Consider the following 16,138-nt stretch of genomic DNA (forward strand, 5'->3'; position numbering starts at 1 on the left):
GTTGCTCAGTCATGCCCGACTCTTTGCAACCCCATAGACCGCAGCCCATTTTCCAGGCAAGGATACTGGAGTGGGTTGCCATTTCCTTCTCCAGGGGATCTTCCCAACCCAGGGATCAAACCCCGGTCTTCTGCACTGCAGGCAGATTCTTTACAGACTGAGCTACAAGGGAAGACAAAGCTACTTTTAATACTCTAGAGTGAGCCCACAGGAATCAAAACACTGGCAAGAGGTAACCCCCACACCCCTAGGAGTGGCCCAGGAGGCCAGAGGCTACCTGATGGGAGTGAAGCACAAAGGGCCTGCTGCAGATCCAGGCTCCTTTGCCCCTCCAGCCACACTCCCTCCCTCAGAAGGAGAGGGTGTGGCTGAGGTGCCTCAGGGTCCTAGTTCAGACAGTCCCCAGCAGCTGGCTCAGTACCAACAGCGGAAGAGATGAGAAACACGAAATGAAGACAGACAGCGCTGGATAGTTCACAGGACCCTTTTACCACATTCTCTCTCCTGATCCTGACAACCTGGGGAGATGCTACTATAATTTTCCCCATTTCATGGTTGAGGAAACTGAGGTCCTGAGAAATGGACATACTTGCTCACAGTCACATATTAGGTGAGTAGAATCAATCCCACCTGTTTGATTCTAAATCTGGTGCTTCTTACTAGGGGTGTGATCTCAGCAGGAGGAGGTCTTTGTGGCAGGGGATGATGAGGGAGCTCCAATGGCCAGCCCAGCGGGGGAGCTACAGCCTTTCCACGCAGCAGCAGCCCCTGCCGGTCCTCCTCTCTCCCCCAGCCTCCTTTGGCAGCAGGGATCAGCTGGCCCTGGCCATTTTCACAGTCCCGCTGTGTCTGTGTTCACTCTGAAACCAAATACATGCACTCCTCACACATAAACTGCATTGTGAACCTTGCTTTTGGAGAGAGCCCCAGTGCTCTCTGCAACAGGGAGGCCCCACCGGTTGTAAACACACTACTCACATACAGAATCCTGCACTTGACTACAATATACAAGTTCCAAGGTGTTTCCATATCTGTTTTCTCATTTAATCCCCACTTATTTTCAAGGTGAGGAAGCTGAGACTCTGCTTCCATATAGCCCCTCTGTACAGCCCCAGGCGTTTCTGCTCTGGGCAAGAGCTAAGACAAGTCATTGTCCTTTCCCATAAATACTGCCTCCAAGATGCAGAGGGTGAGAAGGGGCCGGATTTGGAGTTTAGAGCTAAGAGTTTATCAGGCAGCACGGCAGAGCTAACTGCTCCCGTAGGCCAGCTTTATTCACCAAGGGGTATCAGTAGCTATAATCCCAAAGCCACTGGGACTCCTGAGACCTTGTCATGCCAGATTCCCTCAAAACGTAAGACAGATACCTGCTAGCCAGACAAATCTGGAATGGGAAGGGGGGCAAAGGACCAGAGTTATGTTCCCTCCCTGTCAACCCTTCCCTCCTGGTCTGTCCTGAGTCTCAGGGCTCAGCTGGCGAGACCAAACACCTCTGTTCCAGTCTAGTCTACTGTTGCCTGGAAGAGCAGCATCCTAGCATCTCTGCCTCTCTGCAGAGATACCTGGGTGTGTCCAAAAGTTACGAGACACACCTCATCTATACTGCTTCACCGTTTAATGAATGTTCAATTAATTGTCTACCAGATTATCTTGTTCATTCACAAAGCACGTTCAACTCTGTGGTTTCCAATGGCCCTGTGAGGTCTGCCAGGTAAAGCAGAGAAGACTCAGAGAGGGGAAGAACCTCGTTCAAGGTCACACTGGAAGTGGCAGAACAAGACTTCCAGCTTCACCTTAAGGGTTCTTTCCTGTGTACTCTGCTGTCTACCAACCAACAGGACTGATCACTTTTTATTTGTTGTAAGCTCAGATCAAGCAAGGTGCTGAGGAAAGTCCTTGGTACCTGCCTAGACCATAGAACTTACAGTCTATTCAGGAAAAGAAGACTCGTGCATGCATGTGGAGACTTAGACTGTTCATGGTGATAACTCATCTTACAGGTGGAGAAACTGAGGTTTCAGGACAGTTGGACAATTTGCCCCAGTAAATGGGGGAGCCAGGATTGGAATTGGGCCTCCTCTTTCCCAATTAAAAGCCATCTGCAGCATAATGCATAGGCTCCAGGTATGAAAGGATGTGGGCCTGAGAGTAAGGGCTGGTGAAATTTAGAGGAAAAAAGAACAATCCATTCATTCAGCAAACATTTGGTCTTGGGACAAAAAAGATTAAAACCTGGTCTGTCTCTCAAAAACCTGGTCTGGCAGAGGATTCAACCCTGCACAGAAAGGAAGAGGTGACAAGGCTGCTAAGGGAGCATAGAGGAGGGGTCCTGCCTGTCAGGGGGCTCAAAGAAGGCTCCTCAGAGGAGGGGTCAGAGCCGAGGCCTTGCCCAGCAGTGGCCAGCAAGACTAGCTTGTGTCGCTCCCCAGCTGCTTGGAGGTCATCAGTGGCTCCCAGCACCCTCAAGATGGAGCTCAACTCCTTCATTAGGTATGCAAGTCCTTTCTGCATCGCCCCTTGACCCCTTCTCTGCCTGCTTCTCGTCTCGGGTTGGGTGGTGGTACTTTTTGGGAAGCCTGGCATGCCCTCAAGTCTTGAGGTGCTCCTCCTCTGCACTGCCACACCTCCTTGCTCACCGTGTGACAGTTGGCACTCTGTATTGGCACCGCCTATGTAGTCTTCCTTCTCCAGTACAGGGAAAGGAACTTGAGTGCCGACCGAGATCCCTGGTGCCCAGCATGAGGCCTGACAATAGACGTTGTTTGGTGATTGTTAAATTAATAGAGCTCTCTGGTGCTTACCTGAGATCCTCTCCCTGCACTCAGTCACTCAAAGCCTGTCTAGCCTGTCCCATGAGAAGCCTTCTCAAACGAACAATTCAGCCTCTTCAACACACCCAAGCATCTACCCGATACTTACGATCTTCCATTTATTCATTTTAAAAACTGTGCTTGCTGATGCTTGCCCTGTGCCCAGCCTGCATGTTCTGGGCACACAGAGCACCCTCAGGAGGCTGGGAATCTGTTTGGGGAGGCAGATGTGTGCAGGGACAGTGAAGGTGGTGTGACGAGTGTTGTTGGACAAAGGTTTGCCAGGTTGCTGAGTGTGTCCAGGGAAGACTAAGCCTGTGAGGCGGGCAGGGGAAGGCTCCACCAACAGGATATTTACGACTCTATAAGCTTAAACAAAAGGGATGGGCGGTAGCGGGGAGGGCGGGGCGGTGGCGAGGGTAGCTTCTTGGCAAAGGAAATTGCAAAAAGGAAAGCACAATGAGGAGGCTGGATCCCACGGAGAGAGGGGCACCTGGAGGCAGAGCCGGCAGGGAGGTCACCGTTGTGATAGCTGGTGTGATCTTGCATTGCCACTGTGACTGGGCAGTAATATTTATTTAGTAAGGGGGTGTAGGAGGGTGTCTTGCTCAGATGTGGGTTGCGAGTGGAGGGTGGGCTCAAGGGGAGAGGCTGAAGAAAAGGAAATCAGCCATGAGTCTGGTAAGGAGAATGAGGTGAGCGAGCCGGAACGGCAGACTAGACTCTGGGGCTGCTCCTGAAAGGAGCGGGGAGGGTTGCGTGTGACTCGGGGCTTTCTAGGGAAAGGCAAGGGCGATGGTGTGAGTTCTGTGCCCAGGAACCCAGCAGCATTGGTGCGAGAACGCTCCGAGTGACACTTCCCCGCGGGCAGGCAGTGAACCACGGGCACAGCCACTTGTGTGAGAAACGACCTGCCTCCCCGCAGCCACCTGACTCCACCCGCTCCCCTAGAGGCCAACAGCCCAACAGAGAACCGGCCTCGGTCCAAGCTGAAGACATGTGTGCTCCTCCTCGTCCCTCCCCCTCCGCTATTCCTCGCGCCCTGCGGGATGGCAGCAACGGCGAAGATGCCCAGGTGAAGTGAAAAGATGGACGAGACCAAGCCGAGGCTGGGCGCCAACACCTCGGGACAGCTCTTTCCCCACTCCCCCCGCCCCCCCGCCCTGATCACTGACAGCACGTGGAGGAGGCACATGCTCCTGCGGATGCTTACCTGGGGACCAGACATTCTTAGATGGGGTGGGGGCCCACGCTACTCCCCCACTTCCTGTGCGGTGGAGGGGCCAGCCAAGGCGAGCGGGAGTTGCCGACCTAAGCCTCTCACCCCTGGCTCTTAGCTCACAATCCCCAGGAGGCAGGGGAGGGGCAACAGGGCTTTAGTTGGCAGGAAGAGGGGCCTCATTTTGCAGGGGAGCCCGAGGTCTTGAAGCGGTGGCACGGGTTGGGGGGTGGCGGAATGGAGGCACCTGGGAGTTGTGGACTAGTGTAACACGACGAATGCGCAAAGGCTCAGCAGGTGAAGAGACCAGCGTATGCACGGTGCATGGGAGGTAGGCGGGGAGTTGGGGGCAGGTAAAGCTGTAAAGGGCCCCTGGAATATAAGGCCCCTCCTCGTGGGCAGGGCTTCGGCTCTGCTCGGATCACTGCTGTATCTTCTGAGTCCGTATGAATGCTAGGCACACAGTACCCTCCCGCCCCCAGCCTCAGTATTTGCTGGATCAATGAAAAGCTGAGTAATTTACATACACTCCGTCCTGAAAACTAGTACATTTTAAGTAGGGAAATGACAAGGTCAAGTTGGTTTAGAAAGATTATCCTGGCAGCCATTGTGGAGGAAGGCTCTCTTAAACACCCCATGAGCTGGGGGGTGTGGTGCTGGAGCAAAGACATCTTATTGGACAGCAGCAGACAGGACCAAGAAGTAGCCTGACCAGGAGCTCCTGAGAGGGAATGCCAAGACAGCAGAAGGGTGAGAGGGCGGAGGAAAGAGCCCCTCTGAGGTATCCAGGTTCCGTAACTGGACGAGTATGTGCCACAGACACCGGTTAGTATTCCGGAGGATCCCAAGCACCACTTCTAATACCTGACCCACATTCTCTGACCTACCCTGCTGCTAAGTCACTGCAGCAAGAGCTTCCAGGGCCGCACAGGAAAATATGCAAGAGAAGGGGTGGAGTCAGGTCAGGTGACCCTTTGCCTCACCTGGCAGCCTGGAGAGGGAAGAGAATAGGATCTAGCCTGTCCTGAGTGGCTGCTGGCCACGGGGCACTGTGCTCAATGCTTTACAGACATTACAGTCATCTTACTGGATTTTCTCAAATGCCCCTAATGTTAGTATTAGCATTCCCATTCTCCAGAAGAGGAAATGGGCATTAGTCAATTTTACCATTACTAATTAGTCGTTCTAAGAACTGAACAGTTTGACACTAAAGTCATACCTAAGGCATTTGAGAAACTAAACTGGAGATCCAGGATGGAGGCAAGTAAAGCTGTGCGACAAGTCTAAGCCCAAGTGTCAGGTCAGCTTCTTTATGTCATTTGTATTTCTCTTCATTTTCCCAGGCAACATGAATCACTGAAGCGGCAAAATAAAAACTGTCACATAATGATTATAATACTGGCCTTAACTTTCAACCAGATTTACATTCCAGCTCTAGCATTAACAGAGGTGTACATCTAAACACGTTACTTTGGTTTCCTGAACCTATTTCCTAATCTGTAAAATGGGATTGCTGTGACAATAAGCTTATAATTTATATTAAATAAAAAATACAAATAATAAATATATTAAATAATGCTCCGCACAGGACAGAAGCTCAACCATCATCATTATTCTAAGGACATGATCATGCATCTGTTACCCTGGACAACCCCAAGGCTTCCTTCAGAAGGGGGAGAGGAAGTAGGGAGATCTAATAAGAACCCTCCTTTCGAACTGGCAGAAGTTTCTAGCTTCCTCTCATTCTGGATCTCACAAAAGTGGAGAACAGGAATAGGGGAACATGTGCTTCTGGCTAGTCCAAATTGAGGCGGCAAGAGTCTGGACTTTATTCTAAGTATAGAGAGAAACCTGGGGGTCGTTTTTATAGGATTATAACCTGATATACTTTTAAAAGATATGATGACAAGTCTCTGTAGAAATAGACTGAAGGAGGCTGAGAACAGAGGCACGAAGGCACATGAGGTTACTGCACCCATCCAGGCCAGAGATGCTGGTGGCATGGACTAAGAGGGTAGGGGTGGAGGCGCTGAGCAGCAGTCAGAGTGGGATATATTTTGAAGACAGAGCTGAGACTTGCTGATTGGTGCGGGAAAAACAGGATGGCTTAGATTTGGGGTCTCAACAGCAGTGTGACGCAGGTGCTGATGCAAACAGGACCGGTGCAAAACAGCCTTGGGGTATAACTCAAGACTTCCATTTTGGACACATTAGGTTTGTAATGACATCAAGTGAGACTGTTGGATAAATTAAGTCTGCATGAAACTCAGGGAGAGATCAGGAGACACACATGTGAGTCAGCAGGATGTGGGTGGCATTTAAAGCCAAGGGAAATGATTAGATCACCTAGCAGAGAAAGAAGAGAGGACCAAGGACTCAGCCTCACAGAGTCCAAACTATTAGTGTCATGAGACAAAAAAGATGCAGGCGGTAAAGCGGAAGATGGTAATATTCCAAATCAAAATGAAGAACAAAGCTTTTAAGAAGGGAGTAGTCCATGAATCGAATGCTGCTTGGACTACAGAGGTCGTTACTCCAAGCACTCGGTCTCCTTCCTCCCAAGCTCCAGGTTTAGGGAAGATGCACCTCATCTTGTGTGTGTGTGTGTGGGGGGGGGTTCTGCACATGGGCTTTCATGCTAGAAGTGTGGGCTCAATTATTCTTAAGTTGTGTGACCTTAGGTAAGTTACTCAATTTCCTCAGACTTTGATATACACCATCTGCATGTTCATCACTAAATACTCACGTGAACTACTTCCACAGTATCCCCTACACACGTTACTCTGTCTCTTTTGTATTTATTTCTTCACACTTCCATGAGGAGATCTTCTAGGATTGTCCTAATCAGCCAGAACAGCTTATGGATATGAACTAAACAGGAATGTCTGAACCTGACCTCTAGCACTTTGTACCTATATAATCACAGGTCAGGTGCTTAAATCTCCGAGATGATCCAGCTCTGTAAAACAGGAATACTATATAATACCTTATAGATGGTGATTATATAAAATTAAATCAGACAATGGCTATGCCTGGCAGAAAAAGAGCTCACTAAACACTATTTATCATCTCTCAATCTATACCACCAGTGATCTCAGTGCTTGTGGACTGATGACTCAGAAGCCAAGGACACAATCAGGCCTCCTTTCCCTCCTTCTAGAGCCCTCATAGGAGAATGGGAGGTACAGTCAGTTGTTACTCATACTCAATGAACCTAGGCAGGGCCAACCAGACTGCTAATTATTTTGGAAAATTATCAGGGATGTCTTACTTTTGTGTTATTTTGTTAGTGCATTCCTACCATCCACACACTCAAGCTAGAGATTCAAGCATTACCTAAGATTCTTTCCTTCCATTCTTTCTGCCACATGGTACCAGTTAACAAGATGATGATCTACTGTACTTTTTAAATGCCACACTTCATCAAGCCTAAGATGGCATCCATTATTAAGACACACGATTATTTCATGTAGCTATAAGAAAGAAAAAAAAATGCTGCCACTTAAACAATGACCTACCACTGACTTCTAGAAGCATCCAGGTCTCAAGAGATTAAATGTGGAGGAAGAAAAGTATATCTTAAGATCAATAAAATACAACACCTCTAATTCAGACCTCCAATATCTCTTGCCTGGACTGGGATGCTCATAGAGGTTTTGCCTCCACTTATCCTCTGTTGTCAAAATGAGGTTTCTAAAAGGTCAATTTTATCAACTCCCTACCCCAATCCTTCAGTTAGCTCTTTTCTCACACTCCCTGGCCAATACTCTTCACTTTAAACTAGCTTCAATTCCCCAAATGTTATATTAATTCTTGGCAATGTCCCTCACGTGCAATTTTTTTTGTCCAGAATTATCATCCTATTCATCTACCTATCTCCTAGCTGTTAGAAGACTGTTCTGGTCAGGAGATATCTCAATCCACTCTTTGTGACCGGCAGGATTATTTTGGTTGATGTGGCTTGTTAAGTGGATATTCCTTTGTTCATTCACAAATAAATTTTATCCAAAAACGAACCCTCCCCCTACCCCGAAAGACACCCTTCCCATAGAGAGGACAGTTGGTACCCTCCAGATAAGCTCTAACTCATGTTTTTCAGTTCCCAAGCAGGTGTCAGCTCCTCCAAGTCTTCTTAAGTTCTCTAAGCTGAGTTAGGTAGCTCTCCTCGGTGTGCCATGATATTCCATGTGTACTTCCATCATAGCCTTTTTATACTATGCTGTAATGGCTGACTTACTTTCTCCCCAACTAGATTGTGAGCTTCCTGGAAACAGGGGCCTGTCTTACTCAGCTGTGTCATTCTCTAGAATCTGGAAGCTAGAAGGCACTTAATACTTAGTAACTAAGTATTATTTACTTATGGATGGGTGGATGGATGGGTAAATGAAAAATGTATATAATCACTGGGTATTAGTCACTCTAGGAGATGCTACCTCCAAAATAACTTCACAATGCTCCTTTCTCTGAACTTGGTAACTGGCTTAACCAGGAAATCACAATGGCACCACCTAGTGGTCAACGTAGGGACTACAGCGAAGTAAGCCAGACCTTATCAATTGTGTAGAAGTAACAGTCCATAGGGCGGCAGAGTCAGACAGGACTGTAGCAACTTAGTGCACACGCACACACACACACGCACACACCGGAATTACACACTATCGCTAGCCAAGCCAGGCTGTTTATCATCCTCCAGTACCCAGCAGTCTGCTTCCCAAATGAATCTGAAGCTAGAGTTACACAAACTATTAAATAGCCTCAACCCCAATCTTAAACACTTCTAGTTACAAAAGACTGTTAACAGTGTTTCTGGAAAATGACTCGCCAGCCTGTTTTGCAGGAAGAAGAAAACTTTCCTTCTTTAACGCTCTAACTCATGAGCGAACAGATGGAGATGAAGGAGAAGGAAAGTACACTGGCTGGTCCTCTGAAACTGACTGGTTGGGTACATGTGACCCAGAGAGGATCCCAGGAGAGACTGATATGATTCTACCATCCCACATAAAAGTAATAACAACAGCATTTCCATTCACACAGGCTCGCCTTCAAAGAAGTTCATGATTCACCCACACGCCTTCGTCTCTCTTGCTACCTCCCACCAGGGCAGAGGTTGGGGCAACAAGGAGGTGACAGGTCCATGTCCTGATGGCCTTTGTCAGAGTCCACTCTCAGTGGACCTGAACCCCTGGAAATTGGGTTCAGTGCTTGGAGGCAGAGCCACTGGCTGGTTTAGCAACTTGTTCACGACACTGATTTTAGCATCCTGCTTCTCAATGTCCTCATACGGAGTCCAGGACAGGTCGTGCTGTAGCTTGTAGGCACCAAGGAAGTCATGTGGACGACTCGTCCCCCATTCCTAGAGAAGGCAAAGGAGTCAGTTCTGATCAGGGCAGGAGGTAAGGAAGTTGAGTCCATTTTCTAATTATACCACAATTTTCTTTTTTTGGCTTTTCACTTCAGACCAGTCAGAATCATCCTTGGAAAGCACTGCATTACACATCAGGTACCTCCCTGAACAGAGATAATGATTGTGAAATAATTTAAGCGCATATATTTTTCAGAAGCATCTCTGCTCATGCCACCTCTAGTTTTCTAGAAAATCACTTACCAACCCCTACACCTACATTTTCTCACACATAACACATACACACACACTACACCAAGAATTTCTTAAAGACAAGAGTAGGTTTTTGTAGCAACAATTAAATGTTCTTACCTCTGGAGAAATAATGGAAAAATATTGCTGACCACTCTCCCGTTTATAAAGGTAGTAAATGTTGCCAGGTTTTTTCACCATGTTACAGGCTACATGGTGCAAGTCAGCATCTCTGCGAGCGTCCTCCAAAACCTAAAATCCACAGAGACGTAACCAATTGGGTTTAAGAGGAAACAGCACTCATACTCAATGATCATCCCACTCGAACGCTGGAACCTGTTCAATGCTTAGGGTCTTGCTCCCTCACATCAATGAATCATGACTGAGATCCAGATGACACTGAAGAGAAAAACTAGACTACATTATGCAACTATGTAATAAAAATGCCTTTGGAAAACTTATATTTCAAAATGTAGAGTACTACTGGCTTTGGGTGGTTTTTAAATTTCTTCCCAATTTTTCAGTGGTAAGTACATTTCTTTTATAACTGAAAACAAAAATTTTCCCCTTAAGATGCTTTACCTCACTGAGCTTTCTCCCAGTGAAAAACCTTATACTTAACCTCTTGGGCTTATTCTATTTTGCTCAACACTTCTATATTTCTAGGAGGTACCGAAACAAGTAAGTTACAGTGATTATAAGCAAGTTCAGTCAATCCTGTGAACTAAATGAAGAAAATTAAAGCTTACCAAAAAGCTACTACTTACTTTCCTGGCTTGTTCTTGCAAATGTTCGATTTGCTCAGCTATGACTGTCAGTTTGTTGGTGGCATTTGCTCTGATGAATTCATTAGCCTAAGGGTGAGAAAAACGCAACTGTGGGTCAGAAAAGGGTGAGACTTCACGATGCTCTTATTTAGATCCCAATGTGAAATTATGTCAACATGTTGGCTTATGCCTTTCATACCCTTCCCATTTTCACCATTCTCCCATGAACACCACTCATCCCAAGGCCTAGCTCAGAAGGCACTGCCTAGGAGAAGTCAATGCTGCCATGACCCCATGAATCCATACCACGGAAATAAGTGCTCTTTTTCTATCACCCAAAGCATCTATCTTGTTCACTCTAGATTCTGGTCACACTAAAATTTTCAGTCTTCCAACATGCCCCAATCTCTTGCTTCCAAGTAATTTTGCATATGGCCTCTCCTCCATCCAATACATTTCCCCTCTTGCCTGCCTACCCCCACTTATTCCTCAGGTCTCCATCTGTTTTCTCACATTTAAACATTTCTGAAATCAGGGATGGATCTTACAATGAAAATCCGAAGACACTTGGGGTATGTCTCTTATGGCCTGCGATATAGAAACCTGACTATATACAGAAGGTATCTTTTTTCTTTAACTTTATTTCAATTGGAGGCTAAATACTTTACAATATTGTAGTGGTTTTTGCCATACATTGACATGAATCAGTCATGGGCATACATGTGTTCCCCATCCTGAACCCCCCTCCCACCTCCCTCCCCGTCCCATCCCTCACGGTCACCCCAGCGCACCAGCCCTGAGCACCTTGTCTCATGCATCAAACCTGGACTGGCGATCTGTTTCACATATGATAATATACATGTTTCAATGCTATTAGAAGGTATCTGTTAAACTGACCATTATTCAGTTGAATATTTATATCACACTTAATTATATTTAACTTATATTTGCATTCCTGTTACTTAAAATGTATTTTTAAAAGATTGTAAGGTCAGTGGGTAAAGAATCTGCCTGAAAGGCAGGAGACCCGGATTCGATTTCTGGGTCAGAAAGATACCCTGGAGAAGGAAATGGCAATCCACTCCAGTATTCTCGCCTGGAGAATCCCATGGACACAGGAGCCTGGCAGGCTACAGTCCATGGGGTCGCAAGGGTTGGACACGACTTAGCGACTAAACCACCACCACTATGATATAGACCTGGAACAATTATAATATACACAGAAGATTGTCATGTCCTAGGAAATTCAACTGAAGGCACTGGAAATTGCTTAAAAAAAAAAAAAAACTTTCAAAGCTAGGAGACACATATGTAACCAATTCATGTACTGGGAAGGATTATCATCCACACATCAGAAATCTGTCAAAAAACTTCCAGATTTCTTTTCACAAAAAGCTGATTAACTTTTTTTTTTTTTTGGCTCTGTCCAACCAGAGACTGAATCAAGGCCCCAGCAATGAAAGCACCGAGTCCTAACCACTGGACCACCAGAAGAGTTTCAAAAAAAACAACAACACTGATTAACTTTTAGTGGTATACAGCTGTTAAGGAAAAGAAAGCAAGAGGTTAAACTTGAACTAAGAAATATTAAGAGAATTTGCTGGTTAGTTGAGGAAGCTTATGATAAAGGTCAGGTATAAGTCGTGTTCTGAGTGAAGAGAAAACAACTGAGTAGGCTGAGTCAAGCCTTTATCTGTTTCACAGACACACACTGAGCAACTACCATGGGTCAGACACCACGCTAGGCACTGCGCTGGACACACTGGCAAACATGAGAAAGAGGTCACGGCCTTCATTAAGATTAGAGTCTAATGCAACTATCCTTGAGGACAGAAACAAGTCACATATGAAACTGTAAATTTTCTAGTAGCTGTGTTAAAAGTAAAAATAAATAAGTAAAATTAATTGTAATAATATAGTGAATTATCTGGAAGTCCAGTAGTTAGGACTTGGCACTTTCACTGTGGTGACCTGGGTTCAATCCCTGGTTGGGGAACTAAGATTCCATAAGCCACATGGCACAGCCAAAAAAACCCCAAAAAACAAAAAACTACTAATATAGTTTATTTAACCCAATATATCAAAAAATTGAGCACTGAGGAATTGATGCTTTTGAACTGTGGTGTTGGAGAAGACTCTTGAGAGTCCGTTGGACTGCAAGGGGATCAAACCAGTCAATCCTAAAGGAAATCAGTCCTGAATATTCATTGAAAGGACTGATGCTGAAGCTGAAACTCCAATACTTTGGCCACCTGATGCAAAGAACTGACTCACTGGAACAAAGACCCTGATGCTGGGAAAGATTGAAGGCAGGAAGAGAAGGGGATGACAGGATGAGATGGTTGGATGGCATCACCGACTAGATGGACATGAGTTTGAACAAGCTCCAGGAGTTGGTGATGGACAGGGAAGCCTGGCATGCTTCAGTTCATCGGTCGTAAAGAGTCTGACATGACTGAGTGAACTGAACTGAACTGATCAGAAAATTTATCATTTCAACATGTAATCAAATAAAAATTGTTGAGATATTTTACATTTCATATTAAGTGTATATTTTATATTCACAGCACCTATCAATTTGGATGCTATATTTTCATTGGAAAAAATCTGTATTGAGACTTCATAAAATTTATAGTTGGAAGAGCCAATTTACATACTCAAATTGTTCCAAATATACTTAAAAGTTTCCAGTCATTAACTCAATTACCAGGTTTTAAAATTTAAATTAAGATCACATTAAAACTTTTTTTTTAAGATCACATTAAAATTTAACATAGTTTCTCAACTGCACTATTAGATAAGAAAGTCTCACTGAGGTTGTGACATTTGACTTGGGTCTGAAGGAAAGGACTAGCCATGCAAAAAAATCAGAGAAGCAGCTTCCAGGCATTTCTGAGGCCAGTGCAGCTTGAGCAGTTAGTGAGGGGAAATGTAAAAAAGAGTGCAGGCATCAAATCACGTAAGGCTTTATGACCCCTGATACAAGAACTTGCACTTTATTCCAGGGACAGTGAGGTACCTCATGGCCAAGCAGAGAGTAGGTGGTTCCTGAGCTAGGATAGTTCTGGTTAGGAGTGGCCTTGAAATAAATCTTTTTTCTTAAGGTGGCAACAAATCTGTTCTTTGTACACAAAAGAACCTAATTAAAACAGAAATAAGAGAAAGACTACCTCTAACAACTAAGCACAAACTCTGGCCCTAATCACTGAGGCTCTTTGCATAATATCTCATTTAATTCTCATAATACCTTATGAAGTTGGAGATGATAACTTCACTTTCTCATTTTAGGATTAGACTCAGACAGGTGAAGTAGCCTGTCCAAGGTTTCAAGGCTTCCCTGATGGCTCAGCGGTATAGAATCCGCCCGCCAATGCAGGAGATGGCGGAGAGGCTCCCTGGGTTGCGAAGATGTCCTGGAGAAGGAAATGGCCAAATATGACACTATTCTTGCCAGGATAATCTCATGGAGAGGAGCCTGGCAGGCTACAATCCAAAAGGTCACAAAAACAACTGAGCACGCACACACATCCACAAATCTCAACACAGATCAGTCTGATTCTAAATTTCGTGCCTTAATACCAGGCTTCTTGCACTTTCCAATACACATGAATACCTAAATTGCATGTAAGAAGTCAGTCCTGCTACAAAGTACATTTCAGTTCACAAACTGAAATACTCTTGATTCTGTTTCTTTCAGAGTGCTTTTTCTTCAGTTTCTCAAAGAAAATGGAAAAACGAAGGCAGCACAATGATGCATACTCTGTATTTCACTAGATTACAGACTGACTGAGGGACAAAACCTGTCTTCCTTCTTTCTTTTCCACGTCACTGTAATAAACATGTCACTCAGTAACCCACCAAAAATGTCTGCCTATGATGTGACTCTGGGAGCCTTCCTGCCAATAAGTGATTTGATTCAACAGACACATAGTGAAAGTAAAAGTCACTCAGTCCTGCCCAACTCTTTGTGACCCCAGGGACTATACAGTCCACGGAATTCTCCAGGCTGGAATACTGCAGTGGGTAGCCTTTCCCTTCTCCAGGGGATCTTCCCAACCCAGGAATCGAACCAGAGTCTCCTGCATTGCAGGCAGATTCTTTACCAACTGAGCTATCAGGGAAGCCCACATAATGTTTCCATAATTCACAAAAGTCATATTTTACTTTTCACCTCTCTAGGAAAGAGAAAGCACACAGTATATCAAAGGAGATTTCCTAAGCATTTGAAAACAAAACTGAGGTACCGAGACATACATGTAACAGAATTTGAGCACATTATTAAATTTTTTTGAGCAAAATGAAGGCCTTTGAATATAACCAAGGCCAAATGTGATCATATACACCAGGATGAGGGGATATCATAAATTTTAAAGTAGCAATGCCCTCTAACAACTCAAAGAGGGTTCTACAACTGGAAGTCTTGGGAAGAAAGATTAAAGGAAACCTGGATTTTCAAGAATTTCAGACCTAACAGTTCTCTTAGTTCACACCCTGCATTTTACAGATAAAGAAGCTGAGGTCCAGAGAAAAGTAATTTACCTCAAGTCACAGTGCAAGTTAATATTAAAACTAGGATTAAAAATTCAGTGACCCTGGGAGAACTGTTTCGAGGAAGCAAGGGGAGGAGCCAGGTTATACATAAGTTTTGTAACAAAGGGCAGGTAGTCTGAACATCAAAAGACTATTACTAATTAAAGAAAACCAAGTAATCCAAATTAAAGAATTAAGCGCTTTTCTATATATGTGAAGATACAAGAGTCTGGACTCACTGAAATCATTCCTTTGACATGCACCTCAGCTATCTGAGGCAGCATGCTGTTTTCATCCTGAGCTTCCTCAGTGCTCACTATAAGCAGTGGCTGATAGATGACTGCTAGATCGGAGATATTCTCGCCTTCCTGAGTTCCCTCAGGGCTCACTACCTGTGAAGGCAGCAACTGCTAAGGGCTGTGACATCCTCATTTACTCATACAGCACGAAATATTCCATTTCTCAGAGATTATGGGCACTCAAGCTGCAGCTGAAGGGGTGTTTGGTCTCAGAAGATCAGCTGGAGTCAGGCCACCAACTGGCCACGAACATGTATTCCCCGCGTGTAAAATGGAGTCAAGAAAAAAACACTACTCCACACTAAGTGGCTGGGAGGACCAAATATGCAAGAAGATAGTCATTCACTATCCCAGCCCCGCCTCCTCACCTTCTGCACCTGCTCTGCGAGCGCCACGAGGTCTAAAGGGTCCCCGGCCCGGTGGGTGTGGTAGGGGCTCACCAGGGCCAGGCCGCCGGGATTCGGGGTGAGCTCCACCAGGGCTCCTGCGACACATACCCAGGAACATAGGCCGTGAGCGCCCGCCCTCGGCCTCCCGTGGAGCCCGGCAGACTAGCTGCTCCGGAAGGGCTTCTTTTCCCCATCTGACTCCCGCCTACCTCCCCGACCTGCCGCCGACAGAACTCCTTGGTTTTCTGTGACTCCCTGGGTTCCCCCGGGCGATGCTGCATCTTCCATGACAGGACTTCGCTCTCCTCACTACCCAGGCGGCGCGAGACTGCAGAGCATGCGCAAAAAAGCCCGTGGGCGGAGCTTCCGCGTCTTCTGCCCACTAGGCGTTCTGAACTGCCAGGAGTCCGGAGGCGGGGCTCCTGCTGACACTCAGGGTTCCGCTGAGGGGCGGAGTCAAGGCTGGGGGAAGGCAGAAGAGGTGGGTGCCTCCTGGGAGACTCCGCAGGGTCTGGGAGGCGGGGCTTCGTC

The 16,138-nt window shown here is 46.0% G+C and overlaps 1 protein-coding gene across 3 annotated transcripts; it reads right to left on the reverse strand.

Annotated features, from left to right (window-relative positions):
- Nucleotides 1-6,460: 6,460 nt before the first annotated feature.
- Nucleotides 6,461-15,959, reverse strand: CUNH1orf50 (chromosome unknown C1orf50 homolog). 3 transcript variants are annotated; one of them, XR_005719419.1, is made up of 5 exons: nucleotides 15,817-15,918; nucleotides 15,587-15,702; nucleotides 10,390-10,497; nucleotides 9,743-9,874; nucleotides 6,461-9,382 (listed from the first exon to the last, which is right to left on the reverse strand). XR_005719419.1 is itself a non-coding variant. In XM_040231479.1 (5 exons), exons 1-5 carry the CDS (start codon nucleotides 15,893-15,895, stop codon nucleotides 9,182-9,184), a joined length of 606 nt encoding a protein of 201 aa, XP_040087413.1. In that variant the 5' UTR covers nucleotides 15,896-15,959; the 3' UTR covers nucleotides 6,461-9,181. The 3 variants fall into 3 exon arrangements, 2 of the variants coding, with proteins under 2 accessions (XP_040087413.1, XP_040087412.1); XM_040231479.1 differs by having other exon boundaries at nucleotides 10,390-10,476; nucleotides 15,826-15,959; XM_040231478.1 differs by having other exon boundaries at nucleotides 10,390-10,476; nucleotides 15,817-15,956.
- Between the last annotated feature and the right edge of the window lie 179 nt (nucleotides 15,960-16,138).

The sequence above is a fragment of the Oryx dammah genome, unplaced genomic scaffold (assembly GCF_014754425.2).
Source record: "Oryx dammah isolate SB20612 unplaced genomic scaffold, SCBI_Odam_1.1 HiC_scaffold_28, whole genome shotgun sequence".
Lineage (NCBI taxonomy): Eukaryota > Metazoa > Chordata > Mammalia > Artiodactyla > Bovidae > Oryx > Oryx dammah.